The sequence below is a fragment of the Suncus etruscus genome, chromosome 8 (assembly GCF_024139225.1).
Source record: "Suncus etruscus isolate mSunEtr1 chromosome 8, mSunEtr1.pri.cur, whole genome shotgun sequence".
In the NCBI taxonomy this organism is placed as follows: domain Eukaryota; kingdom Metazoa; phylum Chordata; class Mammalia; order Eulipotyphla; family Soricidae; genus Suncus; species Suncus etruscus.
The window spans coordinates 47918800-47934897 of NC_064855.1; the positions used below are offsets into that span (position 1 = coordinate 47918800).

Below are 16098 nucleotides of genomic sequence, written 5' to 3' on the forward strand. Positions count from 1 at the left end.
TTTCTAAAAATATTTCTAATGGCTATAAAAGTTTTTTGTGTCCTACAATTTTGGCTGAATTTACTATCCCAAATTTGTATCATTCTAAATCCAAGAAATGCCATCCTCTTCCTACCACTGTATATGTAAAAAATATTATTCAAAATCTTACAAGCAACTAAGCCCAGGAAGTAATCTAAAAATATCAAATTCTCTATGTCCAAAATTTAGAAAGAAAAAGAAGAAAATAAAATGTGCCCAAGGGTTCTATAGATTATACTCTCTGCTCTTGTGATATTGAGTGAAGTAATTTCATAGCCAAGAGTAAAAGGTTAATGTATCATATCTTGTGCCTTGGATGTGTGAGTCTATGCTATTGATCCCTAGCCAAAAAAAAAAAAAATTCAAAGAAAGAAAAATAACTGGAAAGTGGGTTTTCTGAAAACCTACAGAAAAATTCTCATTAAAGCTTATGTTTTAGAAATTGAGAGAAGTGAGATCAAACTTACTCTTTTTCAGGACATTCCTAGTTAGTGTTCAGGGATGAAATTCTGACTCTATTCAGGGGTCACTCCCACCAGTCTTGGGAGACCAGATAAGGTGCTAAGAATTGAACCTACGTCTATCACAACCAGGGCACATACTCTGTCCTCTCTACTCTCTCCAGCTCGAAGTTTAAATTTATTCTTGAAAAGATTCATAACTGTTCTTTTTCCATTTGAGTTAGATGCTATTTCATTTTAAATAGCTATCTTGAGCTACTAGATGAATCGAGTAGAAGTAAATTTAATTTAAATTCCAACCTATTATGGTTTAAAATTAAAAGAACAGAATATTAAAGGATATATATTACTTTTAATAAACCCTAAATGACCATGCTATTTAAAGAGATACATTTTTCTGTAACATTTGTATCTTTTATTAGGATACTAGATAACATTTCAGAAAGTTTAAAACTTTAATCTTCGTTTTTTGTTATATACTTTAATATACTTTTGTTATGTATTTTAATATTTATGTAAATTATAGTTCAGGAATCTACATAATTAAACTCTGATTTTACATAATTTAATGTTAATATTACTAAATAATATTTAAATCTAAATAGTATATTACCAGATAACTTATTTTGAAATTATTTTATTTTTATATTTTATTCTAAAAATACATTTCAATTTATGTAATCCTGATTCTTAAAATATAGGTCAGATTTTTATTTTCATCCTTATTCCTTTGACAAATAAGAGTAATAGAAGATACCTCTCTTTACTGCCCTTCTTCTGATGCAATTAGTGTGAACAGTCCTTGTCAAATTTATCTTATTGAATAGCCATCTCATGAAAAATTACACTACATTCCTATGACTAAATCTAAGTATTTCTCCTAGGGAGCACAAATTAATGCTCTTTAATTTAGTAACTGCATTGTAATTTTAGTATGTCTAGTTACAAATACATTAAGTAATAAATCCTCTACTATTAGAGTAGATTTTTTTTAAAAAACCACTCTAAAGTTTTTGGGCCACACCCTTTGAAGCTCAAGAGCTACTCCTAGCTATGCACTCAGAAATCGCTCCTGGCTTAAGGGACCACATGGGATGCCAGGGGATCAAACTGTGGTCCGTCCTAGGCTAGCACAGGCAAGGCAGATGCCTTACCACTTGCACCACCACTCTGGCCCCAAACTTGTCATTTCTTATATTAACATTGCATGTTGATTTATGTTCATGATTCATATCTGTTCATAAGGAGGGTCATTTTAGGAACAATTAGAAGGCAATGCCATATCTTCACCTGTCTGCATATACAGTCACCTAAATTTCTGTCAGAGGGTATGGTTAGAATTTAAAATTTAAAGGTGGCCTACATAAATCTTTTCCCATAAATTTTTACTTTGTGTAGCCTAAACCAGGTTTCAGATTTATTTGCTCAATCGTAGTGCTAATGATTCTCCTTCTTTATTTGTTTTTTGGGGGGCCACAGCTGGCAGTGCTCAGGGCTTACTCTGAGCTCAGACTCAGACTTCAATCCAGATGAGACTAAGGGTAAAATGTGGGATTCTGGAGATAGAACCCAGATCAGCCACATCCTTAATCACTGCACTGTCTCTGTGGCCTTTTAGCATTTGGTTTATTTTCTGCAAATTTTGCCTCTAAAAAAAGACTTGTGAAATGATATCTTCCTGAAAGTCATATATACGGACTGATCAGATTCTGTTTCCAAAGCAAGGTTTCTATACATGCCATTTTCTACTTATTAAATAACTAAATCTTTTCTTCAATGAATTAGGAATGATCATATGCTGAATTTATCTTAAGAGGTGTTTAAATATGTCAGCAGACTCATTCACTCAAGGAATTACTCTCAATTATTTTTAAATGCCTAAAATATTAACATTTTAACTACACTTGGTTAAAATTTTCTGACTTTAATTTAAAAATGGGTTGTTCATTTTTGCATAATGTATCAACCCTATATTCATCAGCAGTGATAAATGTTAAAAATAAATAATTCGGAAACTTCTCCTGTGCCTGTCTCTGTTTCTGAATACCTGAAGGCCTATGGAGTGCACCCCCCAAAAACTGCATTTTGAAGCTGCCCAGTGAGTAAACTCTGACTGTGGGGGTCGCCATCTAATAAGCTGAGATCTCTGGCCTGCGGAGGCTCTGCCTTGCTGTCCCTTTGATCACTCTGAGGAATTCAAGGGAAACTTCTCGTATGCCTGTCTGTTTCTGAATATCTGAAGGTCTCCTCAGAGGCCTAGGGAGCTCATCCCCCAAAAAATGTCAACTAGAGCAGCAGAAGAGCACCTTCGTTTTGCGGCTGCGCACTCTTTCTGACCAATGAACCCCAGCACAACACGCAGGAAAAACCACACTACAAGCATGACGATGGGGAAACCTCACAGGTGAACAGCATGCACAGAGAATGAAGACAAAAGCTTGGATGACCTAATAAATTCCAACCACCTGATTAACCTCTTGGATAAGGAACTTAAAATAGCAATATGGAAGATGTTTGTAGAACTCAAAGAAAGCATAGATTGATCTGAACAGAATACAAAGACAGAAATCAGAAAACTCCAAACTGAAATAACAGATCTGAAAAACACTGCAGCTCAACTGAAAACCTCAATGGATGGCCTCGCCAGCAGGGTATCAGCAGCTGAGGAGAGAATCAGAGTACTGGAAGATGTAATGCCGAAAAACTCAACACAGCAGAAGAAATTGGAAAAGAACCTTAAGACAAACGAACAGGCAATGGAAAAAGTACTCAAGGAATGTGAACAGATGAAAATAGAAGTCTTTGATAAACTCAACAGAAACAACCTAAGAATCATTGGAGTCCCAGAGACACAGGTATGAGATCTCCAGGAAGAATCAACTGTCAAAGACATCATCAAAGAGATGATGATTGCAATCAAATCCTGCATGCCTGAAGAGTACCAGCTAAAAGAAACCCAAAGAAAAACACTCCAAGACACAACCTCATTACAATGACAAATCTCACAGATAGAGATAGAATACTGAAAGCAGCAAGATCAAAAAGGGAAATTCATTCAAAGGAGCATCCCAACAGACATGTCACAAGAAACTCTCAAGGCCAGAAGACAGTGGTGGGATATTGTGACAAGACTGAATGAAATGGATGTCTCACCGGAATACTACACCCAGCCCGACTCACGTTCAGGTTTGAAGGGAGAATACATAGCTTCATGGATAAACAACAGCTCAGAAACTTCATGGATGAAAAACCAGCCTTAAAGGAAAAACTGACAGGTCTATTCTAAGACAAGAGAGACCAACAAACACAGCAAACTTATCTACAAAGATGACATTAAATCCTATGACAATCATCTCCCTCAATGTCAATGGACTAAATTCACCAATTAAAAGAAACAGAGTGGCAAAATGGGTCAAAAAGATGAATCCAACCTTCTGCTGCCTACAGGAAACACATCTGAATAGTCAGAACAAACATAGACTCAAAATCAAAGGCTGGGGTAAACCATCCAAGCAAACAACACCCTCAAAAAAGCTGGGGTGGCCATATTAATATCTGATGACACCAACTTTATACTCAGAAAAGTGGTAAGGGACAAAGATGGACACTATATACTAATCAAGGGATATGAAAAACAGGAAGAAATCAGACTATTAAACATATATGCACCCAATGAGAGACCAGCAAATTATCTAATACAGTTACTGACAAATCTGAAAGAAGAAATCAATAAAAACACAATAATTGTGGGAGACCTTAACACGGCCCTATCAACACTTGATATATATATATACACTTGTATATATATACACTCCATCCCAAAAAACCTGGATACACATTCTTCTCCAATGTACATGGGTCATTCTCCAGGATAGACCACATGCTGACACATAAAACATACCTCCATAATATCAAGAGGATAGAAATCTTGCAGGCTAACTTTGCTGACCACAAGGCTCTGAAATTAGATGTGAACTACAGAGCCACACAGAAGAAAATCTTTAACAATTGGAAATTAGACACCCTGCTACTGAACAACCAGTGGGTCCAAGATAAAATAAAAAAGGAAATCAAAACTTTCCTGGAAACAAATGATAATGAAGACACAAACTGCCAGAACCTATGGGACACAGCAAAAGCAGTCCTGAGAGGAAAATTTATAGCTCTACAAGCACACATCAGGAAGGAAGAAGGGGCATACCTGAATAACTTAATGACACAGTTCAAAAAATTAGAAAATGACCAACAAAAGGAACCAAAAATAGGGATACAGAAGGAAATAACAAAGCAGAACAGAAGTCTATGAAGTGGAAAGCCAAAAAACAATCTAAAGATCAACTAAAGCAGACATTAGTTCTTTAAAATAATTAACAAAATTAATAGACCATTGGCAAAACTCACAAAGCAAAAGAGAGAGAAATTTGATAACCTGTATTAGGAATGAAAAGAGGGAGATCACGACAGATATCACAGAGATCCAAAGGGTAATCAGAGACTACTTTGAGAAACTTTATGCTACTAAATATGAGAACCTAGAAGAAATGGAAAATATTTTGTATACTTATAACTTTCCACATTTAAGTAAGGAAGATGTAGCATATCTAAATAACCCCATCACTACTGAGGAAATTTAAACTGTAATCAAACATCTGCCCAAAAAGAAAAGCCCAGGCCCAGATGGATTTCCTTATGAATTTTTTTAAATCTTTGAAGAGGAGCTACTACCAATTCTAGCCAGGCTCTTCCATGAAATTGAAAAAACGGGAACACTCCCAAACAGCTTTTATGAAGCCAACATCACCTTGATACCAAAGCCAGACAGCGATGCTCCCCCCCCCAAAAAAAATTACAGCCCAATATCCCTGATAAATGCTGATGCAAAGATCTTCAACAAAATCCTGGCAAATAAGATCCAATGCATCATCAAGAAGATCATACACTATGATCAAGTAGGTTTCATCCCAGGAATGCAAGGATGGTTTAACATCCGTCAATCTATCAACATCATACACAACATCAACAACAAGAAAAATAAAAATCCTATGATCACATCAGTAGACACAGAGAAAGCATTTGATAAGGTCCAACACCCATTCTTGATCAAAACTCTCAGCAAGATGGGAATGGAAGGAACCTTTCTCAATCTAGTTGAAGCCATCTATCACGAGCCAATGGCAAGTATTATCCTCAATGGAGGAAAACTAAAAACCTTTTCTCTAAATTCTGGCACAAGACAAGGCTGTCTGCTCTCACCACTCTTCAACATAGTACTGGAAGTTCTTGCTATAGCGATTAGGCAAGAAAAAGATATCAAGGGAATCAAAATAGGAAAGGAAGAAGTCAAGCTCTCGCTGTTAGCAGATGACATGATAGTCTACTTAGAAAACCCTAAAGACTCCACCAAAAAGCTTCTAGAAACAATAGACTCATATAGCAAGGTGGCAGGCTATAAAATTAATACACAGAAATCAATGGCCTTTTTATACACCAATAATGATAAGGAGAAGGAAGTCAAGAAGGCAATCCCATTCACATTGATGCCACACAAACTCAAATATATTGGAGTCAACTTGACCAAAGACGTGAAGGACCTATAGAAAGAAAACTATAAAGCCTTGCTCCAAGAAATAAGAGAGGACACACGGAAATGTATATACATACCCTGCTCATGGATTGGCAGGATTAACATCATTAATATAGCAATACTCCCCAAAGCATTATATAGATTTAATGCGATCCCCTTATATATACCCATGACATTCTTCAAAGAAGTAGATCAAACACTTATGGTGTTCATCTGAAACAATAAACACCCTCGAATAGCTAAAGCACTCCTAGGGAAAAGAAAAATGGGAGGCATTACTTTCCCCAGCTTTAAACTGTACCACAAAGCAATAATTATCAAAACAGCATGGTATTGGAATAAAGACAGACCCTCAGATCAGTGGAATAGGCTTGAGTTCTCAGACAATGTTCCCCAGACATACAATCACCTAATCTTTGACAAAGGAGCAAGAAATCCTAAGTGGAGCAGGGAAAACCTCTTCAACAAATGATGCTGGCAGAATTGGTTAGCCACTTGCAAAAAAGTGAAGTTAACATCATATACGAAGGTAAAAACCAAATGGATTAAGGACCTTGATATCAGGCCTGATACCATAAGGTATATAGAACAACACGTCGGTAAAACATTCCATGACATTTAGACTAAAGGCATCTTCAAGGAGGAAACTGCACTTTCCAAACTAGTGGAAGCAGAGACCAACAGATGGGAATACATTAAGCTGAGAAGCTCTCCACCTCAAAAGAATAGTGCCCAGGATACAAGAGCCACCCACCGAGTGGGAGAAACTATTCACCCAACACCCATCAGATAAGGGACTAATATCCAAAATATACAGGGCACTGACAGAACTTTACAAGAAAAAAAAACATCTAATCCCATAAAAAAAAAAATGGGGAGAAGAAATGAACAGACGCTTTGATAAAAAAAGAAATACAAATGGCCAAAAGGCACATGGAAAAATGTTCCTCATCACTAATCATCAGGGAGATGCAAATCAAAACAACGATGAGATACCACCTCACACCGCAGAGATTGGCGCACATCACAAAGAATGAGAACAATCAGTGCTGGCGGGGATGTGGAGAGAAAGGAACTCTTATCCACTGCTGGTGGGAATGCCGCCTAGTACAGCCTCTATGGAAAGCGATATGGAGGTTCCTTCAAAATCTGGAAATTGAGCTCCCATTCGACCCAGCTATTCCACTCCTAGGGATATAGCCTAAGAACACAAGAATACAATACAAAACCCCCTTCCTCACACCTATATTTATTGCAGCACTATTCACAATAGCCAGGCTCTGGAAACAACCAAGATGCCCTTCAACAGATGAATGCCTAAAGAAACTGTGGTACATATACACAATGGAATATTATGCAGCCGTCAGGAGAGATGAAGTCATGAAATTTTTCTATACATGGATGTATATGTAATCTATCATGCTAAGTGAAATAAGTCAGAGGGAGAAAGAGATGCAGAATAGTCTCACTCATCTATGGGTTTTAAGAAAAATAAAAGTCATTTTTGCAACAATCCTCAGAGACAATTCAGGAGGGCTGGAACTTCCAGCTCACTTCATGAAGCTCACCACAAAGAGTGGTGAGTGCAGCTATAGAAATAACTACACAGAGAACTACCATAATCATGTGAATGAATGAGGGAACTGGAAAGCCTGTCTGGAGTACAGGTGGGGGTGGGGTGGGATGGAGGGAGATTTGGGACAATGGTGGTGGGAATGTTGCACTGGTGAGGGGCGTGTTCTTTACATGACTGAAATCTAATCACAATCATATATGTAATCAAGATGTTTAAATAAAGAAAAAATAAATAAATCTCTATATTCTTCTTTGAGGTTTGTTGTTTCTATAAGGGAGTGCAAGTGTATGTGTGTTATGCATCTGTATATGATGAATTTGTAAGTCTCCACTCAAAGATTTCATTGTAATTATAACTATAGTATGTCTCTAGTAATGTTGAGAGAAATCACAAACTTGAATCTTCTCAAGGGCATTGGATAAAGTAATGGCTTTTGAAGAAATTATTATATGAAATGTTTATGTATTTGATTGAAAGCTATTAAATATAGCTCATTATTATAATTTGTACAAAGAAAATAACTTAACTGTGAGAAATGATTTGTTCAAGTAACTGTTTGGTTTCTATGCATGGTCTAATTAGCTTTGCCTGCAACTCCAAATTACATCAGCAGGGAACAGATTAGGAAATTGAGAATAAGATTAAAAAGCTTTTACAGTTTTAAATCAAGGTAAACCATATATTTTATATCAAAAGTATATGATTTTTCCCATTAGTAGCCTAACTCTACAGAATTCTCTTCACATTTAATTTAAAAACTTTAAGAATTTTATTGTTGTTTACTAACATCCTACTAAGATATGTTTAATATATATTTAATTATATCTTTATAATCTTGCCACATTTATTTTGGAAGGAAGTTGCTTTTTGACATTGTTTTTGTTTACCCATAACTTTCTAATTCTTTCCTGATGTAAATCAGATCTAGCAATCTGGAAATATTACTTTTTATTTATTTTTAATATATTTATTTAAGTACCATGATTACAAACATGTTTTAGTTGGGTTTTAGTTATAAAAAGAAACACCCCCCTTTCACCAGTGTAACATTCCCACCACCAGTGCCTCCCAACTACTTCCTTTCCCACCACCCCTTGCCTATATTAGAGACAAGAATTCACTTTTTGAATGTCTTTATTTAAACACCATGATTACAAACGTCTTTGTAGTTGGGTTTCTATCATAAGAACAGCCCTTTCACCAGTGCAACATTCCCACCACCAGTGTCTCCCATCTCCCTCCTCCAGCACCCTCGAGATAGGCATCCTTTTTCTCTCCCTCACTGCCATTCTCATGATAGTTGTCAATGCAGTTATTTTTCTAACTGGACTCATCTTTCTTTATGGTAAGCTTCATGTGTGGGCCCGTCTTTCCTATTCTCTATTATCTCTGTGTATTATTACAATAGTATCTTTTATTTTTCTTAAATCCATAGATGAGTGATACTATTCTGTATGTGTGTGTCTCTCTCTCCCTTCTCCCTCTGACTTATTTCACTCGGCATAATAGTTTCCATGTCTATCCATGTATAGGACAATTTCATAACTTCATTTTTTCTGGAAACTGCATAGTATTTCATTGTGTATATGTACCACAGTTTTCTTTACATATATATTTTTTATTTAAACACCTTGATTACATACCTGATTGTGTTTGGGTTTCAGTCATGTAAAGAACACTGCCCATCACCATTGCAACGTTCCCATCACCAATGTCCCAAATCTCCATCTTCCCCACCCAACCCCCACCTGTACTCTAGACAGGCTTTCTATTTCCCTCATACATTCTCATTGTTAGGATAGTTCATAATGTAGTTATTTCTCTAACTAAACTCATCCCTGTTTGGTACCACAGTTTCTTTAGCCACTCATCTGTTGTTGGGCATCTGGGTTGTTTCCAAATTCTGGCTATTATAAATAGCACTACAATGAATATAGGTGTGCAGAAAACATTGTGTATTGTGCTTTTGTGTTCCTAATTATATCCCTAGGAATGGTATAGCTGGATCATATGGAAGCTCAATTTCCAGTTTTTTTAGGTATCTTCATATTGTTTTCCATAGATGGCATTCCCACCAACAGTGAATGAGAGTTCCTTTCTCCCCACATCCCTGCCAGCACTGATTGTTCTTATTCTTTGTGTTGTGTGCCAGTCTCTGTGGTGTGAAATGTTTCCTCATTGTTTTGATTTGCATTTCCCTGATGATTAGTGATGTGGAGCATTTGTTCATGTGTCTTTTGGCCATTTGTATTTCTTCTTTGAGAAGAAATTATCTTTAAGAAATTGTCTTCTTTTCTTCTCCCCAATTTTTTATATTAATCCCTTATCTGATGGGTATTGGGTGAATAGTTTTTCCCTTTTTGTGTGTGGCCTTTGTATCCTCATCACTATTTCCTTTGCAATGCAGAAGCTTCTCAGCTTAGTATAGTGCCATCTGCTTATCTCCGCTTCCATGTGATAGGACAGTGCTATTTTCTCCTTGAAGATGCCTTTAGTCTCATTGTGTGTTTTTCCTACATGTTCTTCTATAAACCTTATGTTTGTGGCTCTGATATCAAGGTATTAATTCAGTTGGATTTGACCTTTATGTATGGTGTTAGATGGAGGTCTGAGTTCAATTTTTTGCATGTGGCTGACCAGTTGTCCCAACATCACTTGTTGAAGAGGCTTTCCTTGCTCCATTTTTCGTTTCTTGCCCCTTTTTCAAAGATTAATTGATTGTATGTCTGGGTAACATTTTCTGAATACTCAAGTGTATTCCACTGATCTGAGGATCTGCCTTTATTCCAATACCATGCTGTTTTAATGACTATTGCTCTGTAGTAAAATTTAAAGTAAGGAAGGTAATGCCTCCCATCTTCTTTTTCTTAAGGGTTGCTTTAGCTATTCGTGGGTATTTATTGTTCCAAATGAATTTCAGGAGTGTTTGACCCACTTCTTTGAAGAATGTCATGGGTATCTTTAGAGAAAATGCCTTAAATCTGTACAGTGCTTTGGGGAGTATTGCCATTTTAATTATGTTAATCCTCCCAATTCATGAACAGGGTATGTGTCTCCATTTCCTTGTGTCCTCTTATTTCTTAAAGCAGTGTTTGTAGTTTTCTTTGTATAGATCTTTCACCTCTTTAGTTAAGTTGACTCTAAGGTATTTGAGTTTGGGTGGAATTTGGATATTTTAGAGTTAATATCCAACAATTAAAGGAATAGCATTTATTTATTTTCAAGAAGACAAATGAAATTAATGACTTACAAATCCAAATCACACTCTCAAATTGATGATATGTGGTACCACTGATATGTCAGATGGAGTGTTTTTCTAGGGCCCAGAGTATATGAATATGAACACTGAAAATCATTATAAATTTGAGTTTAACTTTGTCTCTAATAAATCTGAGCTCTTACTTACTACTTACATACATACTACAAATGCTTCCTCTTTTATAAGATGAAAATTTGGGGCTGGAGTGAAAGCACAGCAGTGTAGGGATGATTGCCTTACACACAACCAACATCGGTTTGATTTCCAGCATTCCATGTGGTCCCCCTGAGACAGGAGTAATTTCTGCAAAGCCAGAAGTAACCCCTGAGTGAGGCCAGATGTTGCCCCAAAACAAAAGCAAACAAAATTAAAAAAAAAAAGAGGTCTTAATAGAGTTTGGTAAGGATTAAACAAAATCAAAATCTTAGGTAACCTTTACTTTTACCTGTTAATCTTTACTATTACCTGTTAACTTTTAGAAGTAAAACTATGAGGTAATCCTCTCATTCAATGAGTAAAATTTATTTCTCTTTCAGCATAGTTTGGAGTTTTTCTGAGCTTTGTCATTTGGTTCTAGATAACCTAGAGCTTATTTCTCAAATTTGTTAAGATTGAGAAAATGGCCTTAAAACCTTTTTTTTTCTTTCTCAATAACCTTTCCCTTTCCAATTTATTTGACCATTTGAGATTTATTCTAAAAAATCAAACTTGTCTATCTTTAGCCCTTCCTCTGCTGGTGATGGGTATTCAATTCTGAAAAATTTTATTTCTAGCCTATTTGAAACATCAAAGTATACATGTTTTCTTTGTACTCTTTTACTCTCGTTCCCCTGAGATCTTTTGAACCTTTTCTCTTCTCTGGGTTTATTTATTTTCTGTGCCTGTTATTTTTTCCTGTGTTTCTCCATTTAAATTTCTTAGCTTAGTCTTAAACAAGTAATAGAACTCTCTAATTTCATGTGCATAGCCCTGCATATGAGGGAGGCTTTGTCTACCCCTTTCAAACCTTATGTCTCCAGTCACCCACCAGCATTTTTGGTGCATGGTTGCTTCAATCTGTAGCAGAAAAAGACAAAGAAAAAGAAGCTCTGCACTATGAGGCTCACAAGGGAATTTGCTTTTAACTTGCACAGTCAAAATGGTCTGTTTCCAGATAATGCAATTTTGTAAGAGCTCCAAATTAGATTGGCTATGAAATGTACTGCTTTAGGCTATCTAGACTGATAGCTGTGTGGATAAGAGCATAAATTCTTTGGAGTGAGATATATCAGCATGGAATCTAGACACAACTACTTTAACCAGAACAAAGAAAAGATTACAGTACAAATTGAGGTTAGGGCCATGACGCCATCACTAAAACAAAGTATATAAGTAAATGCATCGAAATATAATGATGCAGGATGGTACCCACCCTGCATCACTGTTCTCTGGACTATCATCTGGGGAGCTTTTTCCTATTTTATATCTCATCCATCAATCTCATATTTGTTGATCACTTAGAAGCAAAACTTTATTCATATTTCTTCCTAAAATTTTTCACTCTTAATAAACTTTTTATCTGCAGGATTTATCCATTTTGTGTAAATTTTAATGTATTAGCACAAAATTATTTACAATATTTTTAACTTATATACCTGTATAAAAAGATATTTTGAAAAAAATACTTTACTTTATCAATTTATATATGATTCACAGTTTTGTAGAATTCCAGGAGATTAGCTCCATTCATCTATATGTGTATAGGTTTTATCCACCTCCACAATAAAAAGATAAGAGTGTTTAAAAAGAAAAAAGCATAATATTGGAAGAACAAGTGTCAAAGTTAAAGATTTTGTCTATAGAAAAGAGCTTCCATTGTTGAGGGAACAGTGTTTGGGAAGGGCCCTTGGGACAGGGTGGCCTATCTTTTTCTTATCTTATAATTCTTTCACTTGGTCTACTATACACAGATTCCTTCTTTCTCTATGGAAAGGAAAGAATTGTTTAAAGGTTGACATCCTTCAAAATACTGTTCTCTAGAAGACTCCCATATTACCTTGACTAAATATCTCCTACTGCTTTACAAAGTTCAGTTTATTTCCTGCTCTTGAAAAAACCTCCTCTCACCTCCTGTCTAAAGCTTTGTTCCCAATTAGCACTCAGTCAGTAGCTGCATAGTTTGTCTCCCAAATTAAAATATAAGCTTCCCTTTGGGGAGACGACCAACCTTACTAATTTATAATCATTTGTACTTTGCAGTTGTTCAGGTATATATTTGTTTGATAATTTTAGGTGGATTGAATGAAAATATCAAGTCAGGGGATCAGAGAGATAGTAGAAAAGGCTAGGCACTTGCCTTCCATGCAGCTGACTCAGAGTTTGATCCCCAGAATCATATAGGGTTACCCAAGCACCACAAGGAGTGATCTCAGAACACAGGCTAAACAAACCCTAAGCACCACCATATGTAGCCTCAAAACAAATAACCACCCCTGCCACTGCAGAAAAAGGAAATATTAAGTCAGTGAACTACTGAGGAATTTAACCATTTGTTCTTTCCACTTGGGTTGGTTTTTAATAAGATATCTTAAAATCTATTTGACTTTAGAAGGAATTCTTGTATTTTTCCTGGTGTAACATTAGATTTTAGACAAAAATAGAGCTATTCTTGAAGCTAAAGAAGTAGTACAGTGAGTAAGGTACTTGCCTTACATGCAGTCACCCAGGTTCAGTTTCCAGCATCCCACATCATCTCCTAAGCATGGAGGAGTGATTCCAATTCCTGAGCATTACCAGATATAGGCAAGCAAACAGACAAAAAGAGCTATTTCTCTTCCTCTATTAATAAATAGGAAAAGAAACCAAAAATATTGGCCAAGTGGCCATAGGAATATCATTAGAAAATTGATTGAGTTTATTATACCTTTTAGAATTTTATTAGTTAGTTATTTGTTAATATTATTAGTAAGGCTGTCTTATAATCTTTGCTGTATTGTTTTGTATTTTTCAGGAACTATCCCTTTGACATAGTGACCTTGTTAAATCTGGTTTTATTCAAGGCCTCTGATACCAACAGAGAGATTTATGAAATCTCCATGCAGCTTATGCAGGCACGTATCATTTACTTTAAAATTTTTGTCCTTGACCACAGGAAATATATTGTTTGATTACTTTATTCATTTAATAAATATGGTTCACTTATTTATTACTGAAAATCACTGGCAGTATGATGAGTGAAAAATAGTTACATTATCTTTCATAAACACAGGCATTCACTAATATTTTTATCAATAATACTATATTAAACTACATTTATTGCTTCTGTTAGTTTCATAGTTTTGTTACTATAAAACTGTATTAAATATAAAGCCAGTGTAATTTATGCCATTTCTTATGCTCCTCTTTACAGATCCTGGAAGCAAAACTTTTTGTTTACTCGAAGAAAGTAGCTGAGCAAAGACCTGGCAGTATTCTCTATGGCACTCATGGCCCTCTGCCACCCCTCTATAGTGTGTCACTCACCCTCCTGTCTTGTGAACTGTCCAGAATGTACCCGGAGCTCACTCTCCCACTCTTCTCAGGTACCAAACAATAGTCAGCAATGAACAGAATCAGTATAATCATTGCTACTGTGAAAAATCATTCTTTGTAAAACTCTGGTATAACTTTATTTTTTTATTAAATAATTTATTTATTTAAACACCGTGATTACAAACATATTTGTAATTGGGTTTTAGTCATAACAAGAACACCCCCTCTTCACCCAAGCAACCTTCCTATCACCAATGCCCCCATCTCTTCCCTCCCCCACCCCACCCCACCTGTCTTCGAGACAAGCTTTCTATATCCCTCACTCACTGACATTGTTATGATAGTTCTCAGCGTAGTTATTTTTCTAACTTCACTCGCCACTCTTTGTGGTGAGCTTCAAGAGTCAGTCCTTCCGACCCTCAACTCTGGGAATTATTTTAATGTCTTTAGTTTTTCTTAAAATCCATAGATGAGTGAGACTATTCTGTATGTGTGTCTCTCTCTCTAATTTCATTCAGCATAATAGATTCCATGTACATTCATGTATAGGAAAATTTCATGACTTCATCTCTCCTGATGGTTGCATAATATTCTATTGTGTATATGTAACAGTTTTTTTAGACATTCATCTGTTTAAGGGCATCTTGGTTGACAAACCTGAAAGAAAAAACCAATACCAACAAAATAATAGTAGGAGATCTCAATAGTGCCCTGATACCTCTTGATAGATCAACCAGATTGAAATCCAACAAGAATGTATTAGCTCTGAAAAGAGAAATGGAAGAAAGTGGACTAGTATATATATATATATATATATATATATATATATATATATATGGCACTCCATCCCCAGAAAACTGGATACACATTTTTCTCCAATGCACATGGGTCATTCTCCAGGGTAGACCACATGCTGGCCTATAAACATACCTCCATAAAGCCAAGAGGATAGAAATTGTACAAACTACCTTCACAGGCCACAAGGCACTGAAATTAGATGTGAACTACAAAGAAACACAGAATAAAAAAGTTAACACCTGGAAACTAAACAGTTCACTACTGAACAACCAGTGGGTCAGAAATGAAATCAAAAAGGAAATCAAAACACTCCTGGAAACAAATGACAATGATGACACAAATTGTCAGAATTTATGGGCCACAACCAAAGCAGTATTGAGAGGAAAATTTATAATCTTGCAAACACACATCAGAAAGGAAGAAGGGGCCTATATAATAAAAGCTTAATGGCACAGTTTTCAGAACTAGAAAATGACCAAAAAAAGGAACCAAAAATAGGTAGGCACAAGAAAATAACAAAGCTTAGAGCAGAAATTAATGAAATGGAAAAACAATGCGAAATATCAGCGAAAGCAAAAGTTGGTTCTTTGAAAAAGTAAACAAGATCGATAAACCACTAGCAAAATTCACAAAGAAACAGAGAGAGAGCAATCTAATACACCAGATTAGCAATGAAAAGGGGGATATCATCATAGATACTGCAGAGATTCAAAGCATAATCAGAGACTACTTTGAGAAACTCTATGCCATGAAACATGAAAACCTGGAGGAAATGGATAAATTCTTGGACTCATAATCTTCCACGGTTAAACCAGGATGATCTTGCATATATAAACAGATACATTGCTACTAAGGAAATTAAAATGGTCATCAAGAGTCTTCCCAAGAA

General features: G+C 35.8%; 1 protein-coding gene across 1 annotated transcript in view; it reads left to right on the forward strand.

Annotated features, from left to right (window-relative positions):
• The window catches only part of FRY (FRY microtubule binding protein), a 344446-nt gene that overhangs the window by 200402 nt on the left and 127946 nt on the right, over nucleotides 1-16098 (forward strand). The window contains 2 exon segments of the mRNA XM_049778737.1: nucleotides 13891-13990; nucleotides 14290-14461. Coding sequence (XP_049634694.1) covers nucleotides 13891-13990; nucleotides 14290-14461 — 272 coding nt within the window.